Source organism: Aspergillus multicolor (assembly GCF_047715735.1).
Source record: "Aspergillus multicolor strain CBS 133.54 unplaced genomic scaffold BDW74scaffold_5, whole genome shotgun sequence".
NCBI classification, from domain to species: domain Eukaryota; kingdom Fungi; phylum Ascomycota; class Eurotiomycetes; order Eurotiales; family Aspergillaceae; genus Aspergillus; species Aspergillus multicolor.
This window is the reverse complement of record NW_027395956.1, coordinates 188,928-213,465: the sequence shown is the minus strand read 5'-3', so window position 1 is coordinate 213,465 and position 24,538 is coordinate 188,928. Positions and strand designations below refer to the sequence as shown.

Genomic DNA, 24,538 nt, shown 5'->3' with positions numbered 1-24,538 from the left:
TTGCAAGGCGACATACAAAGCTCGAAGACTTTCAAGGGCTCACCTTTGTCGTCGATTCGTGGCACAATGTTAGGGGGTATATTAACCCATTGTCTATCGACCGGCTGGAAAAAGACATCCTAATAGTAACTCTGACTTCAACTGAAAGACGGCCGGAAGTTAACAACGCGTATTGTTTCAAGGAGTCGAATCCACAAAGGGACACTTACGAATGAAGTCTCTCGCATGGGTACAACGAGCGACGAATAGTGGCCTGGCAAGAAAGGCTGAGTCCTTTGCCTGTTTCTACCAAAGCGACTTTTCTTTGAGCCAGAATAATGTGCGAATGCCCTATCATCTCTGACACAGTCAAAGGAACAACGCCAACCGGGCTTCAGATGAAATCAAGATTGCCTATGCGAATGGGGAGAGACACTGGACGTCGGTCAATTGAAAAACCATATTCATGACCTACATGCACGAAAGCCATTCTTCCAGCGCAACGAAGAGACAAGTCTGTAGCGCACGAGGCCGCGCCACCACGCCTGACACCTGGCATAGTAGCATGCAATTCTGCCCCTTATCACTCCTGTATGTCGGAATCGCCAACCTCATCCGGGGGCTTTCCGGTTCACTGTCCGAGTCAGAACCATCGTTTCCATCAGCCGATCGCTTCTGCCCTTTTCCGAAGAGTCGTCCGATTCCACCTTTGATCCGTGTCGCACGGGCTGGCCAGTTGAGAGACGCTGCATCTTTCTTCTTTGCAATATGCTGATCGCCAACGCGCGACCTTATCGCATAAATTTTCTTCGGAGAAAACTGACGAAGGCAACATGCCAGCCGACTGTTTTCCCGACCCCCAGAATTGGTGGCAGATCCTGCGCTCTCCCAAACACACCGCTGTATCTCCGATGCGAAAGGGCTCTGACGTTAGATCTGGTAAAACTGGGGAGTGGCTGGCAAGGTGAATCGCGTCTACACCATCGCGGGAGAAACGGCGAGGGTCATGGTTGCCGATATCACTTGGCTGTATAGACGGCAGGGAGGAAAATTGGATGTTGTAAACGAACTTGTTCGGCGTTTGTAGAGGTCGCGGAGGTGACGATGGCGAGAGGAATCAAGAAGGTACCGAGCGTAGGGAAGGAGAAAGAGAGGAGACAAGGAAAACTGGTCGACAGGTCTCTGGAAATCCATCAACCAGCATGGAGGGTGACCAAGACATGTGGAGTGCCTGTGAGCAAATTATAGCGTGCGGTCGTGCTGGATGTCTTATACTACACCACTGAAGCCAGCCTTGATTGACGAGCTTGTGTAACATTCATCCTTCGCCTGTCTCTGAACAGAAATCCTCCATTTCTATCTTCCCCTTTTCCATGGTCTCCCGTCTTGTTTTTCTTGTTGTTGTTGTTACCCATTCCATCATCTCCTAACTCATGGTCTATCACTTCGTCATCTATTTATTGTCTACATATTATGCTTAACCCACATCGTCGAATCAGTCAACATGAACAACCCTTCAAGCTCCGAAACAGGAACGCCGGTACCAAATGATTCAGAAGTCACCTGGGAAGACTTAGATATGGAGCGATTCCCGGAGAAGTTTGTCGGTACGCTTGCCCGCTCATGCCTATCCGTCTACCAATATGATCTCACAATGACTTGGGTACCGCAGGATATCGTGGCCTTGCCAAATACTCTGGAGAGAGTCCATCCTCCGGACACTTCCGGCTATTCGATCGCCTGAATACACTGGTAATCTACAACCTACAGGCTGAGCTCACGTACTGCGGAAAATTACACGAAGAAGAAGAGAGGCGTGCACGCCATCCCGACACAGGCGATATACACAATGGGGACTTTGGGATAGAGACAAGGCCAAGCGAGCCGCAATTCTTCGCAGAATTCAGGACCGGCTAGAGACTTATAGTGAGTTTCTTGCTATTTAGAAAATACCATGCTAACCCGTATCTTTTCCTAGATCGATACGTCTACTCATGCCGGCGGATTCGAGAATGCGCATCCACAAGCAAGAAGGAGCGGGATGACCTTAGGGTCTAGCATCATGATAACAAGGGCGCAATCATCGATCGAGAATGCGGGTACGTCGATGCAGAAGACCTGAGCCGGATTGCGGCAGTCGAACCAAACCCTATCAGCGAGTTTCTTCTGTCGTTGGGACGCTATCTAAAGTGGCCTCGCTGGTGGAAAGCCACTCCGAAATCTGGACTCCCTTAGTATCGAGGAGAGGACCTGTCCCCGGTTGCCAGTAAGGAATTCATCGATAACTACGGTGAGATGCTATCGATAGGGCTAGGATTAGGCCTCCTACTTGGCCCCCTATGGCTTCTAGACAGTCTTCAAAGTGCGACAGACCGGCTTACGGTCACGTCCGTCTTCATCCTTTTCTTCGCGCTGGCGTTGGGTCGCATCCGCAAGAGAAAGCCTCTTGAGGTTTTGGGGGCAACTGTGGCGTACGTTCTGGTACCCGGTCTCTACCCTGAGGACTCTCGCTGACCTTATCTAGATACGCCGCGGTGTTAATGATCTTTTATCAAACGACGAAGTCATGCGTATGCTTGGCAGGCTTCTAGGGCTATGTTTCCGTCGTTCTTCGATGTCCTAGAGTCATATACCTCTCGTCGGCTGTATTTCTGGCTACGCGTCATTGGAACTTTTGGTTATAGGGGCGACAGCGAGCATCACATGTTGTCCGCGTTCATGTGCGGGTTGGTGTGGAGCCCGATGTTCAGGGGTTGGTTTCTTGGCCTTGAAACTCTGTATTGAGAATGAGCCATGGGTCCAACAATGGCACAGATTGGCACATTGCGTCTATTCTATCACGTCTATCCAGGTATCTAAGCAAACATAACAACCATTCCAAGCCAACGCGCTACTAAAGCAAGGAGTACAAAATACAGTGGTGGCGAGCAATCGTCAAGCGCTATAGCCTAAAGCATAGCAACGGCAACCCCAAAAACAATAGCCATAGCCGCAGCACCAAAAGGCTTTCCGGCCGTGCCCATAGCCCCGTTACCAGGTCCATCCGTCTCCTGGGCGTCCGCACCGGCCGTCGTGTTTGTGCTCGTGGTGGATTGCGCATCAACGTTCCCGGTCTTCGTGGTACTGCTGCTCAAAGTGGTTGGTGTGGCCGCCGCCGATCCCGATCCAAAGAGCGGCTTCGAGGACGTCGCAGAGCCGGTCTCTGTTGCGGTGATGGTAACCTCATAGGAGCGGATAGGGTCGGTGCTCGACCACAGAGCCTCGCCGTCAATGCCGACGGAGCATGTCGCCGTCTTGTCGGCGTCGCCGTATGTGCAGGCTGCGGTGGCGGTGCTGTGCGGACATGATATGTTAGCGGCTGTACCCTTTGTATGGGAGGAAAAGGTAGGGTGGGTTACGTACTATCCTGCCTCGTCGACGAATACGGTGACTGTCCCCGGCGCCTGGATGAGTGATGCGCCGCTGGGGAGAGCGCAGGATTCTGTTACGGAGTCGGCGCAGGTGATGGAGTAGGTTGTTGTGTCGGAGTCCTGGTGAGGGGTGTTAGCGGGGTCTTGGAGGTTGCAAGGTAAGACTCGTACCGATCCGATGACCGCACCGGCAAGGGCGGGCCCGTCGGCGTTGTCGGGGATGTACATGGTCACGACTTGGTCGGCGGCAATGGCGCCGGTGAGCATGGTGAGACCGAGGAAGAGAGTTGAGGAGTGCATTGTGGCCTGATTGTGGTTTGTGAGGGAGATGAGGAGGATGTTTGACTGTTTTGCTGTTTGGCTTTGGTTGCTTGGTTGCTTGGTTGCTTGGTTGCTTGAATGTTGAAGGAAGACAACCACCTTCCCGGCTATATCAGGCTTCATATACCTCTCTTCGTCCACCCATCGCCGTGGAGATATTTACCGCAGCACCCGTTCTACTCCGCCATTTCCGGCTCAGCCCTGCCACGAGTCATGATGCGGACGCGCCAACCAACCAGGAGCGGACAGTGGGCACCAGACTCGTGCGGCTGAAGACCGCTAACCAGTGAAACGACTTGACGAGCTCCACCTATTTTCTCTGGTCCAAGAATCACCTCTTCAGCCCCTTTGCTAAGCTATTCTTATGCTCTTGGACAAGTCTTAGCGGTCTTGTTCTGGCACCCTCGCTTCTGTCCAGTGTCGACATGACTTGTGAAGCATTTTTCAAGGCCCAATGCATAGGTTCGTTCAGGCTAGCCGGCACGAGCTAACACGATCACCCTGGTAATGGGCAAGAGTAGACTGGTACGAATGGTGGGCAAGTCCTACAAGGACTTGATGGTCAGCCGGTTCATCAAATGGTTGCTGAAGGGCGCTGCAGCAGCAATGGCAGTACCCACACAGAAGCATTTTACCAGGCTCAGACTACAAGTTCATACCATATCCAACATAGATGAAGCGTGGAATGTCCCGCCAGCTATTGTTACCCTCCCGGCCTACCCTCAGAATGGTCGCAATTGATCCGGCATAAGTTATATGTACCATGGATATATTCTTTGGGCATTGACGAGGTTCTAAACATACGTCCGCGGAGCTGTCGCTAGAGTCTACAGCAGTTTACGTACCGGATCTCATCCTCAAGCTAGTACGATCTACTCCATCGTCTCAATGCACTCCCTGTCTACCGAGTCTTCAAGTTCAACGTACAAAGCAACAACAACCCTTAGCTTGGATCTTTCCCATCTTTCATGCATCCAAATTGTGGCTTGCGAGGAGCGGAGCTGGCCGGAGAGCCCTGATCTCCACATTGGTCCTTGATTTTTGCCCATACCATGCTCAAACAGGCAGCTGGAGAGCTTGGCATAAAGATCAAATCCCACCGCTAGGCTCTAGCACGCAGCCTCAAGCTCCAGAAACGGCTTGCCTGAAGATCTGTGAGCTATGTTCTTTGATCGGCCCTGGTCTTGATGGTTCGCGCCAAGGAAGCGTTCAGTGATCAGGGAAGTCCTGAGAAATAGACACTTAACTCGAGGTAGGTATCTACCGGCTCAACAAATACTCAGCCCGAAAACTCCTCTTCATCCGCCAAAGTCGATATCTCAACACCTCAAGTTTGGCTTGGTTCTCACTTCTTCAAGCCCTGCAGGGTTTCAGCTTGCGGAGCTCCGTCCCTTGCTGCGCCCCTCTGGAAATACTCAGGGACGGAGCAGGCCGCCCTTCTCCACAGTACACAGTCACACTAACCCGAACAGGCCAAGGTAGGGCTATGCTGCTATGCATGATTGCGCCGCGTTTGGGCCGCAGCTCTGTTCCTGCAGGATCGGCCCTGGGCGTGCAGCATTCCCAGCAATCGGATTCGCATGCTAGGGCTGCTAGCTGACGATGTTACGGTACATGTCCGAGCCCTACCTCCGAGGAAATTGCAAGGCGTCCTGCAGGTTTGGGGGCCAAATACCCCGGCTGCAACGATTTCCATTGGACAGACGGCGACGAAATAGGCCAGGGTATCTTGAGCATTGAGGCTGAGGGCCTGCTGGCATCAGACAATGGCTCTGTTGGTGCTGGTCCGATCCAGGATCGAGATCCTGTGCTGTATATCGGAAATGAGGGTCGCGACTCGCACTATGGAGTATATAAACCCTCAGACCCTTCGTTCATTGAGCAGATCAGTCCAAACCATCAAGCTTCTCTTCCAGTCTACAATCAACCCAACTCTCAACAAACCCCCCTCATACTCCCACATCTTCCACCTCAAACCGCCACCATGTCCGTCACCAAATCCCTCCTCCTAACTGGCGCCCTCGCCGCGCTCACCAACGCCCAACTCGACAAGCCCGCCCTCACCTCAGACCTCGACTACCTCCTCGACGGCAACGTCGCCAACCTCCCCTCAAACAGCGGTCCCTACTGGGGCAAATGGGAAGACGGCCTGATGCCCGCCGACTGCAAGTCCATCGCCGAAGACCAAGGCCTGAACCCCTCAGACTTCGAAGTCTGGGACATCTTCTTCGACGACTGCCAAGACGGCTGGTCGTTCTGCCGACACAAGGAGTCGGCCGACACCTTCGAGACTCTCGTCGACACATTCGGGCGGCTCCCCGTGCGCATGCGCAGCTGGGTCCGTCATGTCCTCACAATCCCCGGCGATAACTGGGCTTTCAACAGCAACGGCAACATCTGCTTCAGTGGCACGACAAGCTCAAATCTCGACGTTGCGCTGCACGAGACGGGGCATAGTCTGGACCTCCTGGGCGCTTATGGCGATGGCGCCTTGTCAAGCAGCCAGGAGTGGCTGGATGCGTACGACGCCGACAGCAACGTCCCCGACAACTACGCGCAGAGCAACCAGGTCGAGAACGTGGCGCAGAACACCGTCGTTGCGGTGTACGATATCGTTGTGCCGGGTGGGTTCCCCGGCGTGCAGGCGGACTACGCGAAGATCCAGAACCAGTATACGCTTGTTGAGACCAAGGCGGGGGATCAGATTGTGCCGGGGGGTACGTGTGATCGCCACTTGGAGAACTCGGAAACTGTGTCCATGACGGATGACTCGGGCTCTGCGAAGCGGGATGTTAAGATTCGGGGACGCACTGTGGCGACAAGGGCTGTGAGCCATGATTCCTCGTTCAAAAAGACGTACAGCAACATTGTTAAAGACTTTGAGCCCTTTAACACGAAGGACTTTCACCACTAGGCTTGTCTTGTCTATCTTCTTGGCTGGCTTGAGTGGTGAAAGGATAATGAGGAGCTCTAGACTTCTAGTGGATTAGATGGGACCCATGTTTTTGTGTTTATGCTGTTGAGTGCTCGTTTTGTCCTATGTTTACTAATGGCTTTTATGTATCCGTTCATGTTTCTCTTGCATCTTGTATATAGGAGTGAGCGGGAATGGAGTGGTTGGTGACTTTGACAGCGGCGATGGTGGGTTGTGGTTGCATACGGATCTGCATGTATATAGGTGAGGCTGAGCTTTGCAATGGGATCTTTAAGTTCATACATTACGACCTTACTCCCAACCTGTATGACAGATAAAGTACGTCCTCCTTCTGGGCCTGCTCCAGACACAACATTAATAATGACTGAGTCAATGGCTCCAGAACAGTGGCGAGGTCAAAGCAATCTTTAAACGTAACGATTTATTTCAAGTTCCTTATACAGTCGAAGCAAAGAGGTTCTGAGTCAGATCAGGCATGAAACAGCTACTTAGGTTGAGCCTCGCGTTTTCGGAGAATGCTCGCCAACAGGAGCCAGCCAGCCATGCATTCATAACCCGTAGTTTCACGAGAACAATCAAGTCTATGCAGTAGTTCCTTTGGCTCTTGAACATGGAATACGCTATGGCTCGTTGTATAAAATCACAAAATCATATTATTGTAACTGCAGCCCTTAATACATTATACTCGGGGTCAACAAGATCCCCTTCTTCGGGCTGGTGGCAGGTGCAGCTGAAAACTCGAACATGTTATGACATCGGAGGGTTCATGGTGACTCGCCCTGTAAGGCTACAGAGAATCAAGATAAGGCTCTGACATTTCAACAACCTCGCCCACGGTGGTAGGGCTCAACCACGACCAGAAGGCTTGTAAGTATTTAGTTGGACTCCCCACATTGCAGCGATGAACCCGAACTCGCGATCGTTGCGGCATGCTGGCATGCGTCGAAGATCTGCCTCCCGGGGTGAGGATTCAGACGGCAAATAAATGGAACGTTCGTGACCGGCCTTCGCGTTGTACGTCTTTGCTCGCTCGAGGGCGGCTTGGACTACTGTCGCAACTCCCTTCTTGCGACCAACAGCCTGAAGATAGTCCCTTGCGCTCGGAAGGACTGGACGATCCTTCGGTTTGGTGTTGAGTATTTTCTGAGTAGCGTGTTCGTTGGGAATCACGTCTTTCAATATGCAAAACATAACAAATCCGAGAACCATGATAACTCCTTCGCGCACGGACGAGTTGTTCCTAGATGACTCCTCCTCGGCCGGGGTTAGGGACTTGATTGCCGTGGGACACATCTCTTCGCAGATTGGCAAAATGCTATCCATCCCAGCTGCATTGACTCGCTTCATTGTGAGTTGGGCCTGGTACAGAATAGCAGAGGCCATCCGGGGGGAGAGATAGCCTTCCAGACACTGGCCGCAAGTGCAGTCATATTTGAAGCACGCCATCTCCAGCCTGGAGGGCACTCTAGGAGTCCCAGTATGCCACAACAGAACAGAAAGACACATCACGGCATCGGGCCCGTGTCCCTCGAAGTCGTCCGATACATCCCACCTTTTTCCCAGTTTGTCATCTTTTAGTGCTCTGGTGGACTCAAGCTGTACTTGTAGTGATTCCAAAGGCGTGTATTCCTTAAAGTTTCTTGCGGATTTCAACTCACTGCCGCCGGGATATTCTCAAGCAACCACGTCAGGCTCTGAGGTTTCAATTGACAGGCGACGATGTGAAAAAATGTATTTCGTCGACAGTCAGTGCGGCCCCAGTGAAACCCAACAGCAGATTTCAAGGTGTCGTTGAACAACTGCATGCATTCCGCATCCGTATACTTGGATGCTGCATAATGCAGGAAGGGAGGTTGATCCGTAGTATTCGGATGTTTTCCATTGTTTGCCTTCTTCATTTTCTCCTCAACATCCAGATCATGAAGCGACGGTAGTTGCGGTTCGAAATCGTTCTCTCGACTCAACGTACGAGACAAATGGTCAGGATCGAATGAGTATCCCAAGCAGTCTGAAGCTCCGATTCGACGGAATCCGCATGACCTCCAGAAACCAACAGCTGCGTCAGCAGCCTTGTGCTTCGCTTTTCGCCATTCCCTCAGTGGTTTCCCTCTAATTTCTGGTGAAAGATCTGTGGGCAGCCAGCGCGGTGTGGTAAGCACATGTAAAGACCAGGCGCGTTCAACAGTCTGATTCTTCTTCGTAGTCCAGTGGCTGGACTTGTGGTCGTCTACCAAACGTTGAGCTTTTTGCAACATCAGCGAGACTATCATCTTGCCCAGTCCAGCCCCGCGTAGGTTGTTCGCTCTGATGTGAACGGTTTCGATGATGAGGAGGGGACCATTGTCGAGTTTCCTTCCCCAGACTCCACTTCCTCGTTGTACGGAGTGCGAATAGAACTTTTGCTCCAGGGCCCCATATCGATCGAAAACGGCGAAAACGGCGAAAGCGATGTGAGATTGATTCTGGTCGAGTTAGCCCATGACGCTCCAGAATCTATGACGAATTAACTCTCTGTCAATCAGCGTAGCAGATGCCTTGGCCACTTGATCTCCGTTGAACGTGCATTCCGCGTGGAAACAGTGTATTCAGAGCTTGTAAAAGGCGCCCTCGCCCTCATAGCGGCAGAGTCTGACCATGGCGGGATTTGCGGCACCCTCTATGACGAATTTGGGCTCCTCGATGTCTTTCTTCAAGACGTCTCTATCCTCATTCCGTTGGTCCTCGCTCGATTCGACTCCGTCTTTGTCTTCATCATCATCATCAACTTCGGCCAGTTGGATGATAAGTGCGAGAGTAAACATCTTGACAATCTCATTATTCTCGCTGGCGTCATCGAGATCGAAAACGGTCATGGTCAGAATGAATTGACCTGGTGCCATGGAGCTTTGTGATTGAAAGGGACGAGAGGTTGACAACGTAAGATGAAAGAGCTGAAGTAAGTTAGGTGAGGTGAGAAGGAGAAATGAAAGAGTTGAGTCTCACAGGAATCAGGTGCAGAGTAGGAGCAGATTGCTACTGCCTACTCTCGCACTATCCCGTATCTTGGCTCCGTTTACATTTGAGGAACAGTTTTTGATCATCGAAAAGGGAATGAGATGCAGAAACACGAATTGGGTTTGAGGTTTGGAAAAGATTTAATCTAGGGTAGAAGATATTCATTTTTGTTCTCTTCCTTCTATTGAGGCCTCAGTTTGTCCAAAGCAATGGCTGTGATAGCGGCCTCTCACGTGACCTCATACACCTAGCGCGGCCATGGCATTGACGAGTAGATAAATTCATCTCGGATTGTTTCTAGCAGATATCGATGTCAAATGTAAATGGAAATCAAGCGTAAGCCCGTTCCGGCACCTACGCCCACAGTCGAGTATGTCGCTCAGCGGCCGTTGACACCCAACCCACCGCCGCCATATTCTCGCTACGTCGCGTATTCTCCCTATTCCGCGGCTTCTCCTCATTCTCCTCACTTTCCTCCTCCACCTCCCCGTTTCACACCCTCGCCATCACCATCGCCCAATCCATCGCTTCAACCACCGCATTCTCTTCCTCGATACCGAAGTCAACCCAATCTTCGAGCTCCTCCGCCTCTGAGTCCGCAACCCCCGAATCCCCCGCCCCTCCCACGCGCCGAAACCACCGTTCCCGCAGACTCCGAAAAGTCCAGCTTCTACGCCGACGCCCGCCATTTCCTCGGTGGCCTCATCAGCCACCCCTCCGAATCGACAAAGCACTACTCTATTCTCCGCCACTCGCACGGAATCGTCTTCTACCGCGGTCCGACCACATCCGTGACCGTCTCCATCTTCGCCGATACGCCGCTCCCCGCCGACAGATCATTCTGGCTACAATGCAAAGGATGGAGTGGAAAGACTGGGATGCGCGCCAAAGCGCTCTTCCGCATGCACGATGACTGGGTGAATGCTACGCCCACTGTCGCGGTCCGTGCCAATCAGGTCGAACCCAACAAAGAGCGCGCGTGGCAGCGAGATATCGCCAAGTTTTACAAGAAGGCTACGAAACGGGTGCAAACGCATCAATTGCGGGAGACGGTTGTCGCGCGGATTCCACCGGATGCGGAGGACGGATATTTCCAGCTCATTCTGTGCCATGGGGAGAAGAAGGTTCTTTGTCGGAGTCCTGTTTTCCGCATCCTCTCGACGTCAATCGATCCGAGTTCGCTTCGCGGTGCCAGTTTGTCCACCATGCCACTGGAGCTTGGTGCACTTGTCGCTGGAACATATGCGCAGGTTGCGGCGTCGAGAGTTGTAGCTCCGGTGACCGCAGTAGCGAACACTGTGACGTCGCGCTACCAGCCGGGTTGGCTTGGAGAGACCGCTATACAGACTGCCTACGAAGCAATCAAGCCGGAAGGTGGAAGCCGTCCGGATACCACTGCACCACCATCGATAGAAAACGGTCCTCAGTCTCCATACCCGCTGGACTTCACTGCGCATCCTTCTCAATCTCATGATCTCAGTCGAATTCCAGTTAAAATACCTTCCGACATCCAAGACAAGCTTCGCGGCTACTTCTTCGGCTGGGTACGTGCCGGTACTGACCACTGGCAGATGATTATTCTCGCTGTCCGCCTTTGGGATGGTTCGCAGCACACTGGCCCTGTCTCTCTATCGCAGACCACCCGCAAAGTCTCTATTATCCGCCTCCTCCACGACTCAATCTCAAATCTTCCACCTACAATCACTGTCCGTATCCTTGGGTTTCTGCGTGCGGACATGCCGCTTTCATCACCACGCACGGAGAATGATCTCATCTCCGCGCACCAGGCTGCAGCAGAAGCCTCCATTCTGGCGGAGCAGTACGACACCGAGTACGTGCAGGCGCTTCTCGATCATCCACTGTGGGGCCCTGAAACGGCAGATCGTCGCGGCTGGATCGATCGAACCAAAGATGGCGCGGGAAATGTCCTTGCGCGAGGGCAGAAGATGATCGAGCGTGTTGGGGTGCGGAGTGGGGTTGAACAGGAGGGTATAGGCGGGTATTATATCGTTAGGGGTTGAATGTACATCCTGTACATTATGCATACCATGAGGACACAACATTTAGTGTTTGTAGGATTGCTAGGTTGAAGATACCTAGGTTAGTGGCCAACGGCCACCGGCTCCCAACCTTTTTTTACCCTTGTAGACCGCCATTAGGTGGTGGGCGCTAGAAGTGACCACACACAACTGTGACTCCGCCTCTGTGACTCCGCTCCACAAACCACACTCGGAGTCCAGAGCAGCGCTACAAGGATAAAAAAGAACAATGTCTCTATCAGGTCAGCCCCCCGACTCCGCCAATATCACATCTCTGAGCTCGCCGACCCCACCTCCCACCACAAAACCCACACCAATTCCCGAACTGGGCGACGCCAAAAGGGCAGGCCTCATCCGCCGCGTCAGTGAGCATTATGACAATGTTGACTCCGTGACTTGGGCCCTCCTATGGGTGTCCGACATTGATATGCTCGAAGGTCTCGTCAACGGGGACGCAAAACATCTCGACAGAGCCCTCCTGGCGCAAGAGAACAAATGTCGCCTCCTAGCCTGTATGTCCTTGTTATCCTTTTCATGTATTCCTACCATTATTCAAGAGATGGGGCTGACTTTGGTTTAACGTAAGGGGCAACCCGTAACCGCTCGCGAGACGACACCTCCGTGACCGACCCCAACGCGGAACCATCTTCGAGCCCCGGCCCCGCGAAAAAGCGCAAGAAGAATCCTGACGATGCGGAACGAGACCCCAAACTAGCCCAGAAAGTAAGCTCAGCGCCCTATTATTGTGGTCAATACAGAAGCATTGCTAACTATTGGTAGGCCAACGAACGGGACCAAGGTTGTATCATCACTCGTGCAGATGACGCATTAGAGGGGGCATATATCTTCCCGTTCAGCCTGAACAGCCAAAGCAAAATAGAGGAACAACATTTTTGGTCAATGTTGCGTTTCTTTTGGCCGCCAGAACAGGTGGAGAAGTGGTGGAAAGGGGTGATGGGCGATGTGGCAACCGAACACCTAGGCAATATGATAACGTTGAACAGATATGCCCACGTCCTTTGGGGAAAGGGTCGGTTTGTGCTTGAACCTGTTGCACTTTCCAGTGACAAGTGCTCCCTTACAGTTCGTTTTTGGTGGTTGCCCTCACGCCAATATTCCGCCAGTGTTCACATTAACACGCCACCACGCATCCCCTCCAATCTGACGTCATATGGGAGAAACAGCAAACTCTGGAATCACAACACAGAAAAAAAAGTTTGCTCTGGTGATGAAATTGTCTTGGTCACTCATGATGCCTTAAACTTCCCATTACCATCATTCGAGCTCCTTCACTTGTCATTTCACTTAACGAGAGTATTGGGCATGAGCGGCGCAGCTGATATCGAGCGTGAAACTGATAGCGAACATGACTCAGATGTTGATGATGCTCAAGAAGTTTCTTTTGCCCAACCACGAGGCCGCCTCGCAACGGCAGCAGTCACTTGGTCAAAGCGAGAATGTGCCACCACGTACATCTAGTCAACACACCGGTTTGCCGCTGGGTAGAAAAGAGCGCCTCCAGCATCATGAGGACGCGCTTGCTCTTCGCGGTGGTCCCTCCAACAGCGAATTTCATCGCTGAGATTGTGTGCCCGCAAGCCATGCCTGTTTGAAGAATACGGCGTGACATTTGCTACCTGCATCATCATTCCGACTTGGAGTTTTGCTAGCGGCCTTTCTCTCGTGTAGCCGTGATGCGATCCAGGCCTGACCAACCTTATCAGCCAAACACTCACCACCTCGATGCTATCCCACAGCCCAGCCGAATCAGTATTTGCCATCTACGTGGTGCTTAGTACTAAGCTATTACCTGTTGCATCTCTTATAGGCGGAGCATGTCTCTCCAATTTAGCTTTTATGGAAACAATAAGCCAAACGCGATGTTGACAAGACGCCTTGCACAACGCGTGCTCAATACCACCTCATCTTGAAGCTGTTGCCCAAATTGCAAAAGAAAGGGGCAACCAAAACAAGACTAGAATTTGTAGCCTTTGAGTTTCTCAACGGTATGTCGTTCGCTAGATAGGAGTCTAGATAGATTTGACCCAACCATGGTCAGAGACCTCAACACTCTACCGATCGAGCTACCTGGGCTTAATGTGTTTCCAAGATGACCTAAACCAAGATGTATCTAGTAGCCTAGGGATTAATTGAGTATTCCGTATGCTCATTTGAGTGTAGAAGGAAGTTGGGCGCGTGCTTTCCAACAGTGCGACTTCCCGAGTCGGTGCCGCGGCCAGTACCTCTCCCCAAGTCAACCAAACAATTCTGTAGACGTCCACCGGTAGATCGCTTTAGAGGTTGTTATATGCCGCTACTGAGTCAAATGTAGCGGCTCTATTTTGCTCGGAACCGCAAGTTTCCCCGGTTAGAGCATATCGTCCTCCCGCAAACCCTCCAGTTACCGACGAGACCCCGTTCTGCTCTGAAAAGACCTCAAAAGCCTCAGCTAAACTCCCATTCTACCCGCTAAGAAGACTAAGCAAAGCAAGAACATCACTATTAGAGAAGTCTCAGTACTAACACAAAAGGTCGAGTGGCGTAAGCTGCAAGGCAGGCCTGCACACTAGGCCCCATTCCGACAGAGACCTTGCTTGGCACGCATTATGGACTCTTGGGGTAGTGTAGGACGCAGGTTCGACTCCTGCCCCAGTCATCATCCTTTTTTTTGCTGTTTTAGGTGCTGGTTGGTTGGTTGCTTGAGGCGCCCTGTTGGCGCATTGCTCTAGCTGGCACAGACATGCCAGCTACTCTCAGTACAGGCAACCTTTTATTCTGCATTGCATGCATCTCCATTCGTTGAATGCTTGCCTTTGGCCTACAAATCTTGCTTCGTCCTGATTTTGCGGCATGGGGCGCCGATGTTCGGCAAAGTGTTTGGGTCTCGGCTTCAACATATTCTTTCAGCCTCGAGGTTTTCCCATCCAGGGTGACCCCGATTTTGATCCCCAGTCATGGGGGGTATTCTGTCCCTTCGTTTGCCCTTTGGAGGTAATAGCTGACAGCTTTGCAAAACATAGGACAGATCAAACATGCCCCATCCCTTTGGTAGTCGAATCAAACGCGGACGGAGACGAACGCGGACGGAGACGAACGCGGTGCTTCTCCGCTGCCTAGGAATAAAATCTGGTATATCTTACCTGCTTCGCGCAAGCTTGCTGAGCCCTTGCCAGTACGCCATGGGGTCGACGGATGGGCCACTCTTCATCCAGACCTGAGCGACACTGAAATCTCCCAAACAATGCAGTCGTCAAGCGGTTGCGGAGGAGGATACAAAAGCTGAGTCTGCAAGCTCAATGAAGAGTGTATATCGAGGGTGAGCCGGGTTCGTTGGTGCCTCTGGGCTGACTGCTGTCAACTAGGAAGCGATAAAGGGTAACGAGCGCGACGGTATGATATTGCACCAAGCGGTTCATAGTTGCCAAGGTCCTCAATTACGATTCCTCATAACTGGACTAAGAGAGCCTTCGGAGACCTATTGGGTTAAGGTCTTCCGTTAGAAGTGAGAGTGTTATCTCAGTTACAGGCGCTGGTTCCGCCATCATCGACATTGACCAGCACTACGATACAGAACACAGGTTCATTCTCCCTCTCTACCGCAGCCAATTTGCTAACTTCGCAAGAGCGGCGTTTGGCGACTGACTGCCGCAGAGATCCACTAAAATGTTGTTAGCCTGCCGTACTCCTTGATGATTTGCCTTATAATCTCCCTCTCCTCTACCGTCATCTCTTGCCGGAACGAATTTCAGCTACCATCCGAATATGGTATAATCCATTACTACCCGCCGCGCTGAGACAGACCAGAGTCGAAGGATTATCTCTGGCAAGGAACGCATTCGTAGCGTGGCAACGGCTCAATGAAACGGCTTCGCAGACGGCAAGCTGGATGGCTGGGTTAGCTCACCCGACAATAGGAGCATGCGACAATGAGAGATGCGAGATTGCTTGAAACCTTTTAGAGCTGCCCCAGTAAATCTAGGCAGCCATATTATGTCAATCTGGATTTAACCCAGGCCTCCGGACGCAGCCCTCCAAAGCCTGCTACCGGAGGTCCTCAAGGTGTGCGGCTTGTAGGTACGTTCATATCTCTCCGTTTTCTATGAGACGTTATTCCCACATTGATTCTATGGTTTGAGATGCTAAGGAGCAAGAAGTTGACAAAACACTTCGAACAGATGCGTTCGCCCCGCGTAGTCTGCCCACAACTTCGTTTGACAAAGACCCTCCGCTGTTTACCCCAGGGGGGCGCCCAAGATGGTCCAGTCAAGAAAAGGAGTGCCTCATGAAGCACAAAATGGCCTTGCGATCTCACGCAAGAAGCTCTGACAGGGATGGGATATCCATGAGGCTGTAAAAAAGGTAAGATACTTCCTGAGCTGGGAAACACCTGCGCCGAGCAAGAATCACAAGACAGCGTAAAGCCGACCTCACTAGGAATGTACTTCATTTTATGCCGCTGCCAAGGATTTCAGAGTCCAGGATAATCTGTGCACTTCCTGGTTTTGTATTGCGGCAATTGGGTATGTCTTCTACTGTAGAATCGAAGAGCGAGAACTGTCCCCTAGTTGTACCCGAGAGTGGGATATTTCCAACCATGCAACAATCAACCGAAAGACGCAGTAGTCTCCTCTCCGTCCCATGTGCCACTGATTGCACCTGCTGACTTCATACACAATTCACATCTCCCTTCTATGCACCTTGTGGCAAGGTTCAGTGCAACATGGCCCTGCCCTTGCGGCTAAGGGGGGCGGAGCCATCGTCGGCAAGCCTTAGCTCATAATCGATGCCTAAATGAAGATCTGCTAGTAGATTCCCTCTTTACATTGTATATCATGACGCCACCATAACCTATGGGGCTAGCCATATGCTTTCTTTGAATTAGATCTACGGTACCTGTATCTTACACGTGGTTGGTTCTATCCCGAGGCCCTGATACAACGTGCTTGGCGCGAGGCAAGAAACTGTGTCCCGTCACGCAATTTGTGTGACTGGCCAGGATGCGCATTGGATTAATCGTGTGAGCTTTCCATCTGCGATACACCAAGACCTTGGACGATGATACAACCACCCGTCCGACTTTTTGAGAAGTCCAGAGCAAACTCAATGTCAACTTGACGCGCGAGCCGACTAGCATGAATAGAGCGGGATCTGGCTGTCATGTATAATCTGTTGCTTTCGTGAATTTGGGACCGTGACCTGTTATACATTGAGGACATTGCAATTTGCTGAAGCGTACCGAGTTCTTAGTAAAAAGCAGCAAAGATCCCCGTCGCTGCAAAGCGCACCACCTAACAAATACATCCCCATTAGCACTGTATCATACATTGTCTAGAGGTAGCCGTAACATAGAAGCCCAGGTAGCTCAATGGCAGAGCGTTGGGAGTCTCTGGTGTATTGTTCCCGACGGGGAAATATGTGAAATCAATACAAGAGTGGCTATATGGAAATGAACCAGCCCACTGGAGACCCCAAAGGTTGCAAGTTCAATCCTTGTGCTGAGAGGATCCTGCAGGTCCCCTTTTTTTGCTGATGCTGCTTTCTGCGATCGTTTTACTCTTCAGATTTCGTCCAGTGCGAACTGGCCTGGTCAGACAGTCTGCGAGAACCTGTCTGTATCTAGCCTTGTCTCTTGCTTTTTACACCCTCTTTAAAGTACATCAGGAAGACCAGATGTACGGATCCAACCTAGGTACAGGTTGCAGGTGGTGGTAGGAGCCAAGATCTGAGCCATGTACCTAACAAACATGACTTTCTGCATTTGCTCAGACTTGAATTCTTTGATTGAACAACTAGACATCCAACAACTCCAGGCAGTCAATCGATAAAAACCCTCTTTCGCGGACGTTACTATGGTGAGCATGCTGGTACACCGGCCGCTGAAAAAAAGGACGCGGCTGAGTCTTGCCTCGCCGCGCACACCAATACTTGATCATGCCCAACCTCTCTAAGAGATCATCTTTCAAACATCGGTACAGTGCGGTAGGTCAGCTCTGTGCCGAAGAGCTGTCAACACTGGAACAGATCACCCAGGCTCTGTCGGAAGCGATCGAGCCGTCAATGATTATGCAGTGGGTGGAAGACAGATCGACCAATGCCTGACTTCTTGCCCCAAGGTTCAATTCTACAGTTCCCTTTGCTGATGAGGTTAGTACGATTATTCTCATCACAACATATTCAAGCCTGCATTATTTACCGGCGGTGTTCAATCTCCTTGCACTTGTATCGATACGGTCTTTTGAACGCGTTCTCAAAGGATAGAGTTCGCTACATGAGCATCTCTGACAGGCCACTCATCCAAGAGTGCTAGCGCTCGCACCCTACCATCAAGACCTTCTTGTCGACTATCCAGACTTCTGAAACTATAAGACAACACATACTCGGGCTACTAAGCACATTTGGGTAGGCTTTGAGGAGATTATGTTGAGAGGATGAAGACTCGGATTAATGTCCACACCTCTGTCCACGAGCTCAATATCTGAATACGCCATTCTGTCACCGCGAGGGGAAGGGAGACGAGGAGCGAAGCGAATGATGAGCTCTCTGGCATGTGCATGTTAGCAATTGTCCGTGTCATCTTGCGGTGGGGTTACCGAACTTTCCACTATCCGCCGGATTCTCACCACCAAATTAAGCTTATCCAAATCTTGGTTACCATCAATCAGCCTGCTTCAATCGTATCATCGGCTTTAAATGCGCCATGCCTTCTTTGACCGGGCCCCCAGCTTCCCCAGACCCGGCCCCTATTAAAGTAGAGCAAGGCAGAACTCACACTACCTCCGCATTGCATCTAGGCCCTAAATGCTGATGACCACTTGGCAGACATCCAATTACCGGACGAAATTCTTGTCTAGATGACTCGAATTGCTCGGAGTGATCCCCGAAGAGGAGGTCACCGTTCTCAATCCCTGTTTCCAGGAGTGGACATATCGATCTGCCCACGGTGATGTCCGTCATAGTTGGAAGCCTAGCACTTCAAGTATGTCAACGGCTCGGCTTCCCAGCTAGAGCAGGACAATCGCACCTCCGTTAACAGGAGGGACATTTGCCTGGCGGCAAGTATCGCGGTATGTACATTTCCTCGATTTCTCCGTATCTGCCCAAGTCTGACGTGGTGTGCAGGAATCGCCAAGCTCTTCCTGCGCTTCGAAAACAGCGACCAGGACACGTGGGTTTACGCAACCGGCTTCCTCGTCAGAGATGATCTGGTTGTAACTGCGGGTCACTCTGTCTACGACTGGGAGTATAACCTTGGTGAGCTTATTGAAGCCAAGGTGTACCTCGGATATACTGGGAAGCAGAACATCGACAACGCCGGGGTCGAGTTCCGCTTCGGCAAGCGCGTTGCCACGACGCCCGAGTGGATGGAGAAGGGCGGCCGTCGCGAAGCGAATCTGGCCTTCATCAAGTTGAACAAGCCTTTCAGGGACGTTACTCCGTTCGACTACAGGGACACCCCAGAGAGCGACAAGATGAACATCGGTATCGTCGGCTACGCTGGCGACCTCAGGAAGAACGGCGAGCCTGGTGCTCAGCTCTACGAGTGCTTCCAGGATGAGAAGTGGGATTTGAGTCGGTCGAGATGGCAGGTGCTCGAGTACCAGATGGATGCCTATGGAGGTAGGCCCTTCCGACAAATCGATGTCCACGTTTGTTAACAAAAGCAGGTAACATTGGCGCCCCTGTCTTCGACGAAGACATGAACTGCATTGGTGTTCACACCTACGGCGGAGACCAGAACTGCGCCACCGTCGTTGGCTGCCGCGGACACTCCTTCGAGCCCTACTTTGATGTTTTGGACTCTCGCTCCGAGCGTCAGCGCGGAGGACGCCAGCCTCAGCACCGCGGACGTGGCGACATCGACAACGAAGACCAAGATCTCGTCAGTCAGATTCTCCGCCTCGTCCGTGACGTCCCAGAGCCCATCCCACGCGACATCCTCTCGCCTGACACCAGCCTCTCCCTCGGTCAGCCCGGCATCCCTGCAGGCGCAGTTGCAAACATCGCCCTCAGCGCCGCCGCCAACGCCGTGACCGAAGTCGTCGACACCTTCGACAACAACTTTGACCGCGACCAAGCCTTCGACAGCATCACACAGCGCTCGATCCTCGCCGAAGCCGCCCTCGCCGCCGTTCAGGAGATGAGCCCGCGCCTACGACAGGACGAGCACGTCTTCAACACAATCACCCAAGTCGTCACTGGCCTCCTGCCAGCCATCCAGCAAGCCGGTTCGACAGTCATCAACCCCACCCAGGAACCCCTCCTGCGCCTCGCCCTCGACGAGGTAAAGAAAAGCGGCCAGCGGTCCAGCCGCTCCGCCTCCATCGCCTCGTTCCGCCTCTCCCACGGCTTGAGGCGCGACATCAGCGGCCGCAAGGGCCAATTCGTCGACGCCCTCTGCGACGGCGCACGCGACGAACGCACCCAGCGCTTCGTCAACCACATCGCCTCCGAGGGCCTCTCTGATGACGCAGAGGTCAAATGGAATAACCTCAACATCTCCAAGCGCCTCTCGTCCACGTTCTCCATTATCGAGGCAGGCAAGAAGCAGCCCGGAATGCTCGGTCCGCTCCTCGTCTCCAAGGGCCAGCATCAGCAGCAGTACCAGCATGGCCGCGGTATGCACCACCAGCATTAGCAGATCACCCTGCACAACCTGCACCAGCTCATGGCCATGGACATGGACATGCAAGATGACGAGTTCCCGCTCTCGATCGAATGCTTGCCGCTCCGCGCCGTCGTCGCCGAAGCAGCCCTGCAAGCTATCCTGCGCATCCAGCAACACGATCTCGAAGATGAGGGCCTCTTCGACACCATGCGCGATGTGATCCGCAAGCACGCTCCAACCGTCATGAAGATCGCCCCCGCCGTGATCCGCAAGGTTGCGCCCGTCTTCACGGCCATCGCCAACGAGGGCGGCGACGACGGTCGCGGCGAGTGTGCCCGTGGCGGCGAGTACGGCAAGTACGGCTCCAAGTACGGCTCCCGTCGCGAGGGAAGTCCACAGCGGTACCGCCTCACCACCAAGGCCAAGGGCCTCGCGAAGAGCCAGCTTGCTTCCGCGGGCACGGGCATCTCCTCGGCGGAGAAAATGTTCCTGCAGGCTTTCTAAGCGGCGTCGACATGAATGGGTTCGTATGTCTGTCTCCGTATGCTAGCCTAAGTACAGGTGAGTCAAGGTAATTATAAAAGGTGTTGAAGGTTCATACGGATATGGATGGATGGTAGGTGCATAACAAAAGCGAGTGTCACATTGATGTAATCAACAACAAAAAAATTACATCCTGGTGGATAGTGCCAATGTGTCTTTATTCCAGGCTTAGGCTTAGCTGTACGCCAGAATGGAACTGGTCTGCGTTCATAATATTGCTTTTTCTGCCAACATCCTCGTCTCGTCCCCTGGGCTCCCTGCGATCTTGCGAGCTTAGACGTCAAAACACTCTGGTAGTCAACAAATTTATCTCGACCGTCCAATTTAATGTACCGTATTCTCCCGCCATTTATTGCTATATCTCAGTCAAACCCCAACCTCCTCTCCAACTCCGAAATCCAAATGCCGTCCCAAGCCCTCTGCCGCACTCCCGGCTAGGCAGCGGAAACTCCCAACAAACCTAACCCTAGAGAAAGCCTGCCAAGCCCCCCAATGATCTCAAATCACGATACACAAACAAAGAAAGGAAAGCTAAAAGTCTGAAACAATTCAAACAAATGCAGGTACGGCCCACACCCGCGTGGTGAGGGTCTCAGGGCGCCGGGAAACCCCCCAAAAGAAGAAATGGGTCCTGTTGAACCAGTGGAGCGGAAGAGGCTATAGCGGAGCTCGTCGAGCTTCGCGAGCTTCGAGAGCTTCTATCCTGTCAACGTGAGTCAGGGCAAGTCAAACGGGATTTGTGTGTTAAGCTCTAAGATTCTATCGTTCTACTATGTTTACTTTTCATAGGTAAGAGGTCCACTCGTCCTCTTTCATGCTTCAAGGTTGGGCGGAGTTGGGACATGGCTCCGGGGGGGTTTTGTACAAGATAGCTGGCCGGTGAGAAATCTAAGAATCTATGACTCACGGGTTCTCGGCTGTGGGAATCATTTTAACCGGATGCTTACGATAATCGGGATTTTGAAGAATGGTTGGAATAATTATTAACTATTTACATCAAACCCGTCGTCTGCTCAGCAGCGACCGCTATGCAACATATCGCGTATTAGCATTATGCATGTACCGCTCATAGAGCGTGGTATTCATGGTCTTAAGCATTTGAAATCACAAGCTCATCTCTATACTTAGTTGTGCTCCTTCTCACCCGAGATGCGTGGGACAGGAACGTCAGGGTCGTTGGCGTCCAGGGCATTCAACTCGTCTTCCTGGGCGTTGAGCGGGCTGTAAACGATGTAGAAGAGAATACCAGCAATGAAGGAGGCGACGGCCAGACCAGTGAACATCCACATGATGGCCGGGTCATACGCAGCAGGCGTCAAGGCCTCAGCCAGGGCGGATCCGAAGGCGTTGGTGAGCAGGTACATCGACTGCACAAACGACTTCATAGATGGCGGCGCCTTAGTGTATGCGTACTCAAGACCAGAGACCGAAGCAAAGATCTCGGAGATACCGATAAAAAAGTAAGCAGGCGTTTGGATAGCGATGTGGACGTTGTTGCCGTTGGGTCCATCGGAGCACAGGGGAGCCTCGTAACACGGGCCGGCCGAGTAGATGAGGTGCTGGACAATGGCAGCGTACATCATGGCCAGCGAAGCGACGATAAAACCGAGAGAGATACGGGAGATGGGACGGAATCGGATGCGCAGGCGACGGAGCACGGGGTACACCAGGGATTCCAGGACAGGGATGAAGACGATGATAGAAATGGGATCGAAGTTCTGCATCAGATCATTGGGAATGCCGTGTCCATTCATCTGAGCAGCCTGGGTGACAAAGTTGCTGGAAAATTGACCGTACACGACCCAGTAGATAGGGTAAAAAGCAAAGACGCGGCAGGCGACAAGGGCGCGCTTGAGCTCATCGATAAAATGGTCATCCCAGGGAAGGTTGGTGCGAGATCCAGCGTTGGCAGCCTGCCATGTAGGCTTGGGCGCGTCCATGTTGCGGTTGATGAGCATGATCCAGAGAGCCTTGAAGGCGTCGGTGATAATAGAACCCTGAGGGGGGCGCACAACATAGTACTTGCGCCCACAGATGACCACGGCAGTACCCACGGCAAACATGCACAGGCAAAGGAGATAGGCCGACCAGAATCCAGTATATTTCTCCATGTAAGGTGTAGCCAGTAAGGAGAGCGAACCAATGTTGATGCAGCCGTAGAAGATCATGTAAATGCGTTGAATCGTAAGAGCCGGGTCAATGATAACGCGCTCGCCCTTCTTGGTGGTAGAGACTGCCATCTTCTTGCGTTTGTACTGATCCGCAATCTAAAAGCATGCGTTAGCAATTATAGCTTTGATTTTTGGGGGTTTTGATTTACCAGAGGAGCAACGTTACTCTTGATACCACCAGTTCCCAGGCCAATAATGAGAATGGCGACGATGAAACCTCCAAGACCCGCTCCATGCTCAAGGGCGGTGGGTATCGATGTGCAAACGAGAATCAACAATCCGACAAGGTAGACGCCGCAGAAGAGAACAATGGTCTTGTATTTTCCGAGGTACTGGTCAGCGACAATCGCACCAATGATAGGTGTGACTAGAATCGAGATTAGACGCAGGTTCATCATAAGAAGGCACGGGAAACAAACCGTAGCACCAAAACTGGAAGAAGGTGGTCAATCCGGTGGCTCCTTGGTGTCCCATGCCGAGCGCACCAGGGCCCTGACTGTCTTCCGGAGGGTGCAAGGGACGCTGGACGTAGTTTTGGAACAATCCAGACATGCCGTAGTATGTGAAACGCTCACACAGCTCAACAATAGCGACTAGCCAAGCGGAGAGAGGAAGGTTTTCCGCAACATGACGAAGAGTCTTGTTCTCTTCGTCGTTGGGTTCCTCGCCATCGGGAGTGTCAGTGAGGGCTTTCTCGGACTGGCCGACGACTTTATCCTGCCCAGTCACGGGAGCGGCCATGATAGGAGCATCGGTAACGAGGGCCGGGCTTTGGACATGTTAGTAAATTGGCGACGTCAGGAGGAGCAAAGACTGTCAAGGCGACCAGTTTTGAATAACACAAGTCGCGTGCAGAGTACAGCGCAGAGCGTAGTGGGAAAAAGAGCAGACGGGCAAACTCACAGAGTGGCCTCGACGCCATGCTCTACAGCGGACATATTGAGAGGACGGCAATAGAACTCCTCGTCGGACAGGATAGACTTGTGTTGTCGCAGAGAGAGAAAAAAGGGCAATTGCGACGGAGGCGAGTCACATCATATTATACTCAGGCCCAAGTCGCGTGCGAGCAAAGCGGGACCAGCTGTCTTATCTCCAAGAAAAATAACGAAATGGCGACCCGTAAAAAGTCCGTCCGAAAAGAGCAACAACCACGGATGTAACCCCAGGTTCAGACAAGCGAGTCAAGCCTTTCTCGGCTGTCTTGTCTGTCTGGGTCGAAGATAACTGGGTCGGTGGCCAACGGCCGGAGTTCACCGGCTCCCAGCCTTTTTTTGCCATCGTCTCATGTCCCATCCCACAACACAACGCATCAATTCCAACCCAGTAGTTCAGCACAAATGAGACACTGCGCCATTGTCTTCAGGCTCGGTGCCGTCAAATTTCCTATGTCTGCGCAATGATTGATCGGGTGGTTGCACGCTTGCGACCGAGGCTCAACCGCAAGCGGAACGTCTTAGGTAACATAAACGCGCTCGCTAGCGACCCGGATAACATCTCAGGCGAAGAGGAGATAAGGACGGATCTCGTGCCGTCGAACATGG

At 52.3% G+C, this 24,538-nt stretch overlaps 8 protein-coding genes across 8 annotated transcripts; 5 read left to right on the top strand and 3 right to left on the bottom strand.

Annotated features, from left to right (window-relative positions):
- Positions 1-1,483: 1,483 nt before the first annotated feature.
- On the top strand, positions 1,484-1,896 carry BDW74DRAFT_175453 (uncharacterized protein; the record flags this gene model as incomplete). The annotated part of the gene is made up of 2 exons (XM_073728325.1): positions 1,484-1,586; positions 1,652-1,896. 2 exons carry the CDS (start codon positions 1,484-1,486, stop codon positions 1,894-1,896), a joined length of 348 nt encoding a protein of 115 aa, XP_073586397.1.
- Positions 1,897-2,735: 839 nt separating this feature from the next.
- On the bottom strand, positions 2,736-3,783 carry BDW74DRAFT_147949 (uncharacterized protein). Its single transcript, XM_073723623.1, has 3 exons — positions 3,561-3,783; positions 3,382-3,509; positions 2,736-3,312 (listed from the first exon to the last, which is right to left on the bottom strand). Exons 1-3 carry the CDS (start codon positions 3,687-3,689, stop codon positions 2,928-2,930), a joined length of 642 nt encoding a protein of 213 aa, XP_073586396.1. The 5' UTR covers positions 3,690-3,783; the 3' UTR covers positions 2,736-2,927.
- A 1,756-nt stretch (positions 3,784-5,539) lies between these two features.
- BDW74DRAFT_147948 (uncharacterized protein) lies at positions 5,540-7,007 on the top strand. The gene has a single exon (XM_073723622.1). The coding sequence runs from the start codon at positions 5,695-5,697 to the stop codon at positions 6,622-6,624; it is 930 nt and encodes a 309-aa protein (XP_073586395.1). The 5' UTR covers positions 5,540-5,694; the 3' UTR covers positions 6,625-7,007.
- A 307-nt stretch (positions 7,008-7,314) lies between these two features.
- On the bottom strand, positions 7,315-8,393 carry BDW74DRAFT_147947 (uncharacterized protein). Its single transcript, XM_073723621.1, has one exon. It carries the CDS (start codon positions 8,149-8,151, stop codon positions 7,492-7,494), a length of 660 nt encoding a protein of 219 aa, XP_073586394.1. The 5' UTR covers positions 8,152-8,393; the 3' UTR covers positions 7,315-7,491.
- Positions 8,394-9,962: 1,569 nt separating this feature from the next.
- BDW74DRAFT_189120 (LipA and NB-ARC domain protein) lies at positions 9,963-11,784 on the top strand (the record flags this gene model as incomplete). The annotated part of the gene is made up of 1 exon (XM_073731895.1): positions 9,963-11,784. The coding sequence occupies one exon, from the start codon at positions 9,963-9,965 to the stop codon at positions 11,658-11,660; it is 1,698 nt and encodes a 565-aa protein (XP_073586393.1). The 3' UTR covers positions 11,661-11,784.
- BDW74DRAFT_111763 (HNH endonuclease signature motif containing protein) lies at positions 11,785-13,373 on the top strand. Its single transcript, XM_073721800.1, has 3 exons — positions 11,785-12,190; positions 12,265-12,401; positions 12,459-13,373. Exons 1-3 carry the CDS (start codon positions 11,908-11,910, stop codon positions 13,155-13,157), a joined length of 1,119 nt encoding a protein of 372 aa, XP_073586392.1. The 5' UTR covers positions 11,785-11,907; the 3' UTR covers positions 13,158-13,373.
- Positions 13,374-18,375: 5,002 nt separating this feature from the next.
- Positions 18,376-20,917, top strand: BDW74DRAFT_189118 (trypsin-like serine peptidase; the record flags this gene model as incomplete). The annotated part of the gene is made up of 5 exons (XM_073731894.1): positions 18,376-18,426; positions 18,647-18,734; positions 18,798-19,295; positions 19,343-20,250; positions 20,314-20,917. 5 exons carry the CDS (start codon positions 18,376-18,378, stop codon positions 20,785-20,787), a joined length of 2,019 nt encoding a protein of 672 aa, XP_073586391.1. The 3' UTR covers positions 20,788-20,917.
- Positions 20,918-21,784: 867 nt separating this feature from the next.
- Positions 21,785-24,157, bottom strand: BDW74DRAFT_111636 (peptide MFS transporter). The gene is made up of 4 exons (XM_073721797.1): positions 23,901-24,157; positions 23,417-23,766; positions 23,147-23,364; positions 21,785-23,093 (listed from the first exon to the last, which is right to left on the bottom strand). Exons 1-4 carry the CDS (start codon positions 23,933-23,935, stop codon positions 21,951-21,953), a joined length of 1,746 nt encoding a protein of 581 aa, XP_073586390.1. The 5' UTR covers positions 23,936-24,157; the 3' UTR covers positions 21,785-21,950.
- Positions 24,158-24,538: the final 381 nt, after the last annotated feature.